Source organism: Bipolaris victoriae (genome assembly GCF_000527765.1).
Source record: "Bipolaris victoriae FI3 unplaced genomic scaffold scaffold_4, whole genome shotgun sequence".
In the NCBI taxonomy this organism is placed as follows: domain Eukaryota; kingdom Fungi; phylum Ascomycota; class Dothideomycetes; order Pleosporales; family Pleosporaceae; genus Bipolaris; species Bipolaris victoriae.
In genome coordinates, this window is record NW_014575388.1 from 77,258 (window position 1) to 85,621 (window position 8,364).

General features: G+C 46.6%; 3 protein-coding genes across 3 annotated transcripts; all 3 read left to right on the top strand.

Moving 5' to 3' along the window:
* Positions 1-1,152: 1,152 nt before the first annotated feature.
* Positions 1,153-3,251, top strand: COCVIDRAFT_85780 (hypothetical protein; the record flags this gene model as incomplete). Its single annotated transcript, XM_014706227.1, has 7 exons — positions 1,153-1,277; positions 1,329-1,521; positions 1,574-1,804; positions 2,070-2,217; positions 2,275-2,339; positions 2,535-2,744; positions 2,814-3,251. 7 exons carry the CDS (start codon positions 1,153-1,155, stop codon positions 3,249-3,251), a joined length of 1,410 nt encoding a protein of 469 aa, XP_014561713.1.
* A 1,992-nt stretch (positions 3,252-5,243) lies between these two features.
* Positions 5,244-6,558, top strand: COCVIDRAFT_85693 (hypothetical protein; the record flags this gene model as incomplete). The annotated part of the gene is made up of 2 exons (XM_014706228.1): positions 5,244-5,653; positions 5,703-6,558. The coding sequence occupies 2 exons, from the start codon at positions 5,244-5,246 to the stop codon at positions 6,556-6,558; spliced, it is 1,266 nt and encodes a 421-aa protein (XP_014561714.1).
* Positions 6,559-6,605: 47 nt separating this feature from the next.
* On the top strand, positions 6,606-7,184 carry COCVIDRAFT_50711 (hypothetical protein; the record flags this gene model as incomplete). Its single annotated transcript, XM_014706229.1, has 1 exon — positions 6,606-7,184. A coding segment is annotated over one exon (579 nt), but the record flags the coding sequence as incomplete, so codon positions are not given.
* Between the last annotated feature and the right edge of the window lie 1,180 nt (positions 7,185-8,364).

An 8,364-nucleotide genomic window follows, 5' to 3' on the forward strand; every position in this document is an offset into this window, starting at 1 on the left:
GGCTGCTGCAGTTCATCGAAGCTCAACATCCATTACTTTTCCGAGATCACCCACATGTTCTTGCTTACGTAGGGAATCTCGGGTCTTTCCGTATCTGCAGCAATGTATTGATAAGTATATGCATTTCAGCCTCTTTGTACATACTGCTCTAGTATCCTTTTTCCAAGGGCACCCCTCTTAGACAGTCTCTAAAAATATCCTATTCGAAGCACAGCAAAGAGTGATTCGTTTCTTGTCCCCAATTGTGAGGTTGCAGGCTGTGCCCAGCCACGTGATGGGTAATCACGTGAAGTCTTGTCTGCAGTCATGTTCTGCACAGCGCCTGACTAGTAGTGGGATGGATTTGTTTTAGCACAACCAGCTTCCTAGCACACAAAAATGGACCTGATTTCCTATTGGCCTGGTCTTACAGTGAACATCGTCAGTTTGCGTTAGATAGAAAGATGTATTCTTTGGGGCCTGACTACCAGCGCGTAGGGACTTGGGCGCACGCTTTTCTTAATACAGACGTATCGATGCTATTCCATAAAAGATGATAGTTTAAGTGACAAGAGATCAGGGAATCTTTCCATTGGATTACTACTCCATGTAGAATAGAGCAGCAGAAATATATTCATGGTGAGCCTACAGGCTGGGCTCACCACAGAATAGCGTAGAACAAAAGAAATATAAGCACCGAAATCAGCTCGGCAAGCAGTGTTCTCCAACGCGACACAATCTCAATGCATTCCATCAAGCCAGCCGTATGTCAGTATTCCTGGTATCTTAATCATCCTCAGTAGTCTAGTTGATACACATTCAATGGGCCGTTTAGTGTGTACTTATTTTCAGGACGCATGGCATAGTAGGGTATGTTCACTCTTATAGCCTCGCTTCCTGTACGTCTCAGGTGAACCGTTATTTCATCTGCGTAGGCTATTGATGTGGCCGACGGAAGCAGCCAACTTTATCCTTGCACTGAGACCACTATCTAGCATACCGTTCACCAGTGTTGACTAGTGAAGGCTGAGACCAGACTATTATGGAGGCTCAGCTCCAGCTGAAATATCCGAGCATTGCGCGGCGGATATAATAATAGTTCGTTTTCATTCATCTCCTCCAGTCTTCCTAACATCTCAATCTAACCTAAATTTATTTTACAAGTCTTTCGCCATGGTCGAGTGCGCCAGTAGATACAATCTGATCGATTCGTCTACGTCGGAGTCACCAACAGAAACTTCAATTGATCTGAAAGACCCTCATGCCAGACCTATAAGCCGCCGCATGCATCATGGCAGGTTGTTTTGGACTGAAATCTGCTGGCGCTTGATGGCTACTCTGGTATTTAGCATTGCTATGACGGCCGTTCTTTACAGTTTCTCATTAAAGGGCGTCCTCGGTCGTTGGGAGAGACGCTGGTTCAGTGCATTGGCCATTTTTCTCTCGTCGCTGGTGAGCCTGAGCACGGGTTCGCTTCTAGGCTTATTAGGCAGCATGATTCGTTGGCCTTTGCTAGCACGTAAGCTCTACACAGCAGTTGATGTAAGGTTATCTTCTATTGCAAACATCTTGTTATGCTGACAACCTAGATTAGGTCGACCTAATTCTAGGCATATCAAATCCAACTGGGGCTGCTAAGCTCATCTGGATACATACTGTGCACAAAAGAAAGTGGTGTGTTACCACAGTAACCGTTTTGGTCTATTTACTCGCCAATATCATTGGCCGGCTTAGTGTCGCTGCATTCGGATTGACCTTTGATTTGAACGAAGAACAACGAATAGAGTACCCTACCAGTATAACTAACTGGAACACAAAAGACTGGGTTGATGACTCTATACTCTCGAGCGATCACGGATTATCTGATTCTGATATTGGGTTTTACTTTCTTAATGAAAATCTCCGTAAGTCTGAGAGGAGTACTAGATTATATCGGTGAAAGTGCGTGTTTAATAACAAGAACAGAACGTACGAAACTGTACGCAAAAACAGGCCTTGGGATCGTGCCTGACGGCTTCTTCGATTTCAGCAACTCCTCCACTTATAATATGACAAATATAAATGGACAAGGCTTGAATCGTGTGGTTGAGGGAGAATACGTAACTTACTCGTACTATTTGAGAGATTACCGCCGTGAAGAAATTACGAAATCCAATACTAGTGTGGTCCACAGTTCATCCAGGTGTTCTGGGGGAACTATGTCGCTACGTGAAAACCAGGAGAGGGTGGTCGATTATGGTAAGCACAATACGACACCGATGCTCCAAATCTACTAACCACAAATCCTTCATTTAGGTGACGTTATAGATACTGCAATATTTGACATTATTCTGAAAACCATTTATATGATGGAAATAGATGTAGAAGATAATATTATATGGATAGCTCCCCTGAATTATTCAGAACTATATGAAGATTCAGCTTGCGCGACAACATATAAGGGCCACCACCTATCCTATAATTCCTAAATTCTGACAATAGAAACTTCAGATCTTTATGCTGATTCTTACACGGACCTTGAGAAACAAAGCAATAGTAGCGGGGTACTATTCGAGTGTTACACGTGTACTAGTCATAATAACAGCATACCGGGGCTTGGGCTACTCGAATCGTCCAACAGCAACACCTACAATGCTTCAAATCTTCTCCATCGAGTTGGTCATTTTGACTACAGGTGGCAAGAAATAGGGAAAGACACTGTATACGGTGTGAGATCTTACTCTGATAGAGAGTATGACGAACACTTCGCAACCGGGCTCGGCACTGTGCTCCAGCAAGATGGAGAGTCATATTTTAACTCAAATGTTAGCATTGCATTCCAGGGAAAACTGCAGCCTGCCCATCTTGCAGCACGTCTCCCTATTCTCGCCATCTTAGGTGCTGACATGCAGCTGCCAAAGGTGACAAAAATCCCAGGCGCATCTGAGCGACTATTCATCGATGTCAGATTGAAAGTCAAACTCAAGGAACCAATTATGGTCCTCTTTTGTATCTTTGGAGGTCAAATACTGGCTATCGGCGTTGTTCTTTTCTATTGTAGGAAGGTTTTCATAAGAGATCATACCAGCAGTCTTTCTATTGCCAGATTGCTGAAAACGACCATGGAAGACGTGGAAGGAATGAGTACATGTACGGGCGAGGAACTTGCCGAACATCTAGATAGCAAGGGTGTGATGATGAGATATGGAACACGGCGGAAGGGCGACAAGACGTTGGAGGTAGATCTCTGGGACGATGTCGAGGAAGATTTCCCAGATGCTATATATTCATAGGAGATGGTATTGGAGCCTGTGTTATCGGCACTCATAATTTGAATCCCGAGTTCAGTAGGCGAGTATTGGCAGCCTTTACACTATTCCGTGTTGCAGAGGTGTCACTCTATTCCATTCCAACGTAATCTTGGAAATGGCATCTTCACACACACACGCACAAATGGACAGCGCTTGTCAGACGCCTTTGGTAATTTGCTTTGTTTTTAGACACTCCTTTTATCTGTTCGGCATGATGTGCTTGTTATTTACATATCTGAATCGCTCGCCTATACAAGAGGCAGTGAACTAGTACAAGGATTGCTTGGATTTCCGTTGCTGTGAGCTGCCTCATTTCCATATATATATATGATTTTGACCTCTCATTACAAATCGCGGAACATGACGGATCGCATGGGATTTTTCGTGAATTTCACGAATATCTGATGAGGAGTTACAGATGTTTCTACCTACAAATGCGAGTAAAGAGAAATCTTCCTTCCAAGATGATAAAAAAGACGTAACCATGATGCGTTGTGTGCAGATTGTAAACTACGCTTGGCGCACGACTAGCGCAGCGTCACTGACCTACCGAGCTCGAACGAGGAAAGGCGGCGTCATGTGCCGTCTCGCGCTACCAGTAATTTTCGCTTCAATACATCGGATGAATCGTTCCACATTCTGACATCAAACCAGTAAGACATCGAATGTTTTCAGATCATCTTCTTCAGTAGTATAGTGAATACTGTGATGGTTGTCAACTTTACTTGAATCCGTTTTGGGAATACGGCCTACCAAGCGTTTTAAATTTGTCATTACGGTGATGCATTCTGCAATGCAGGAAAATAGATAAAGATATCGCTAGTTATTTAAGAAGTTGATGCTGTTTTAGACGTCAAGCAGGCAGTTTGCTGCGCAATAATAACCTTTTTTTCTACTGTAAGAGGCTAAGCTCCTTGGGGCAAGTACTTAGTATGCCAGAGGTTTATTTAATGAAGAGCTATCTAATCGACTTTCTCAGTGTTTGTTTAACTGTAGAAGGGCTACTTTAAGTGTCTTAACGCGTTGTCTGAGCGCCGCTTAGACGGTGTATAGATTCTAGATGCTCTAGGGATAGTCACTCCACAAGTTTCGCAACGCTAGTCCCACCCACTCCACCAACCACAACCTTCACCACCACTTTGAATGCCCACCACGACCCCGGTGTCGGATCGGACCTGATACAGTCTCCTTCCTTGACAGTGTACGATATCTGATCAGGGATGGGACGAAGTTTCCTGTCCGCGTCGCCCTGGAGGCGACTCCGAGTCGTACCCGTATCGACGTCGTCACACGGATGAAGCAACAGGGTGGTATGAACAGTGTCTTTGCAAGTATAGTAATACATTGTACTTGCATTCGTAACTTAAGTTGAATAAACTAAGCTGTTAGGCTATATGCCTACTTCTATATATTAAAGAATATGTCTTGCTGATTGTTGAGTAGTGTAGGACTCGATACCGAGCGATTTCTGGTTGGCTACTGTGCCGTATCCTGATTGGCTGTTCAGCTCACTAGTAAGCGCTGTGGGTCTTGCTTAGTAATGAGCAGTGGCACGGTAGGAAGGATTGCGGCACGGTGGCTTAGGTTGGATCCTCCAAACTGCTGGCTGCCGCTTAGGGGTAATCAGCGTGAACGCGTTCAGCGTGAGCGCAATCGTAGTATTCTTATAGCTGTCCGATTCTGGGGTCGTAACAAGATATTCCTATCGCAGGCGATTTAATACTCTCAATCGCTTCTTTAAGTGGAGTTATGGTAGGATTATTACGTATTGAAGTTGGAACGGTAGACCGTGTTTTGATGTTTCAACCGGCTCAACAATAGATTATCACGCAACCCTAGTGGTCATCGCCCGCAGCTGCTTGGTCTTGCCGCCGCACCCTCTTTAGCCTGTTGATCGTTTGTTCGTTGTCTCGACCTGCACTCTCATCATCGCTAGCTGGTAGATGCTTAGAACCAGATCTTTGTTTTTGCATTATGGACCCCCTCAGTGTTACGGCCAGCATCATCGCGATTCTTCAGCTTTCAGCTGAGGTGCTCAGCTACCTAAACGACGTCAAGGATGCCTCAAAGGACCGCGAGAAATGCGCAATAGAGGTATCCAATCTTCACAGCCTTCTCTTCAGTCTAAGGTTTCATTTGGAAGAGGCAGATGCCAGCCAGTCATGTTATGTTGCTGTCCGAAAGCTCGCAGTCGAGAATGGACCGCTGGACCAATTCAAACAGGCATTGGAAACACTGCAAGTCAGGATGACTGACGGGAGTCGCCTGAAGAAAGCTGGTAATGCGCTCATGTGGAAGTTCAAGAAAGGCGAGATTTTAGAGATTTTGGTTCGAATAGAGCGCCTGAAGACACACATATCGGCCACGTTGCACATGGATCATTTGTGAGTTTCTACATTAGTACCGCAGAGCAACATAGCTAAGATATACAAGCAAACTTTCGCAAGATCTCAAAGATGATACTAAATTCGTTCGGGAGCATGTATCTGTTGTCCAGTCTGGGGTAAACACGATTCAACAAAACCAAGATTCTGCAAAGCACAGCAGGCTTCTGAACTGGATATCGGCCTCGGACTACCCCGCTCAACAATCGAGTATCATGAAGCATAGGCAGGAAGGAACTGGACAGTGGTTTCTGGATACGTATGAACTCGCACATTGGATCAATGAGAGCAAGGCTACACTCTTCTGCCCAGGTATCCCCGGAGCTGGCAAGACTATGATCGCAGCTATCACAATCGACCATCTACTAAATACAGCCCAGAACACTTCACACGGGGTTGCTTATGTGTACTGCGACTACAAAGCTCGAGAGGAACAAGACATTTCGAACCTACTGGGCGCCATTCTCAAGCAGCTAGTCCAGAGCCAATTATCGACGGCGGATTGCTTAGAACGATTGTATCTGAAGCACACCAACCGAGGAACTAAGCCATCCCTCGACGAGATCTATAGCACGCTCCAAGATGTGGTTGCATCTTATCAATCTGTATATATAGTGATCGATGCATTGGATGAATGCCATGGAGGCACTCGTTGCCAGTTCCTGGCCAAACTCCGAGATCTTCAGGCAACACACGATGTTCACTTGATGGCCACCTCGCGATTCATCTCAGATATCGAGGATGCTTTTAGTACAGGGCCAAGTCTCGAGGTGCAGGCTAGCAGAGAGGACGTCAAGCGTTTCGTGGCTGGGCAGACGCATCGTTTATCTCCATGCATACAGCAAGACATAGAGCTGCAGGAAAGAGTACAGGAGAAGATAGCAAATGCAGCGGGTGGCATGTGAGTAGGCCATACAATCAAGGTAGTGATGCGCACTTACGCAGCTATAGGTTTCTACTTGCTTTTCTGCATACAAATTCGCTGCAAGGCAGGAAGACCACAAAACAGGTGAAAGAAACTCTGGCCTCACTCAAAAAAGGGGCAGCTGGCCTTGACGACGCGTATAAAGGGACACTTCAGAGAATCGACAGTCAGCTAGAGGTTGATTGTAGATTGGCTAGAAAAGTCCTGTCGTGGATCACGCTCGCCAAACGACGGCTCACTACCGCCGAGATGTGCTGCGCTCTAGCAGTAGAGTCTGGGGAAGACGAGATAGATCCAGAGAATGTACATACTCCTGGGGACCTGGTCTCCGTATGTGCTGGTCTTGTCACAATTGACCAAGAGAGCGATATCATTCGTCTCGTACACTACACTACACAAGAATACTTTGAGAGGACTGGAGATATGTGGAACCCCAGAGGCCATGTGCATATCGCTACCACATGCCTTACGTATCTGTCGTTCAGCGCTTTCCAGAGTGGCAGCTGCCTCAGTGACAAAGAGTTTGAAGAAAGGTTGCAGCAAAATAGCTTCTTAGACTATGCGGCCAAGTATTGGGGATGCCATGCGAAAACCGTCGAAGTAGAGGTCGCCGCTCGTGCCTGTGAGCTCCTTCAAGGGAACTCTTTTTCATCAATTGAACAGGTTTTATTAGCCTCCGACTACAAGCACGAAGGGTATAGCACAGGTTATTCTGTTCGTACACCCTTGCACTACACATCACAGTTTGGACTCGCTAGTATAGCCGAGAAGATGTTGTTTACTATGAATGTGCCTGTTGCAGAGGCGCTAAACGCCAAGGATAGCCGGGGATACGCTCCTTTGAATTATGCAGCAAAGAATGGCCAACTTGAGATGGTGCAGTTACTGCTCGATAAGGGCGCCGATATTAGCGCCGACGGGGGAAGGTTCAGCAGTGGCAATGCACTGCAAGCAGCTTCAATGAAAGGCCACGAGCGTGTGGTTAAGGCACTAATTGATGCAGGAGCTGACATCAATGCGTGGGGTACTAACGGCTGTGGCAACGCGCTACAGATAGCGTCGTACCAGGGCCACGGGCAGATCGTTAAGACGCTGCTCGACGCCGGCGCTGAGGTGAACGTAGGCGCCGACGTCAATGGCGGAAGTCGAATCTACGGTGATGCACTCTACCACGCTTCAGCTAGAGGCGACGAGCAAGTGGTCAAGCTGCTGCTCGACGCAGGTGCCGACGTCAACACGCAGGGTGGAAAGTACTGCCATGCAGAGGATGGAGATTTCGACACCGCACTGCAGGCAGCCTCAGCGGGAGGCCATGAGCAGGTAGTCAAGATGTTGCTGGACAAGGGTGCTGACATTAACGCGCAGAGTGGAGAGTACAGCAACGCACTACAGATAGCTTCTAGTGGAGGCCAAGAGCAGATAGTTAAGATGTTACTAGACAGAGGCGCGGATGTCAACGCACGTGGAGGACGTTTTGGCAATGCGCTACAGAGGGCTTTAGTAGAAGGCCATAAGCAGGTAGTCAAGATACTACTTGATGCGGGCGCTAAGATTGATATGCCGGGTGGATACTTTGGTAACACACTACAGACAGCGGCGTATGGAGGTCACGAGCAGGTGGTCAAGATGTTATTAGACAGAGGCGCTGATGTCAACGGACAAGAAGGACATTTTGGCAACGCGCTACAGGCAGCTTCAATACAATGCCATGAGCGGGTGGTCAAGATACTAATCAATGCAGGCGCTGAAGTTAACGCGCAGGGTGGACACTTTGGCAATGCATTAC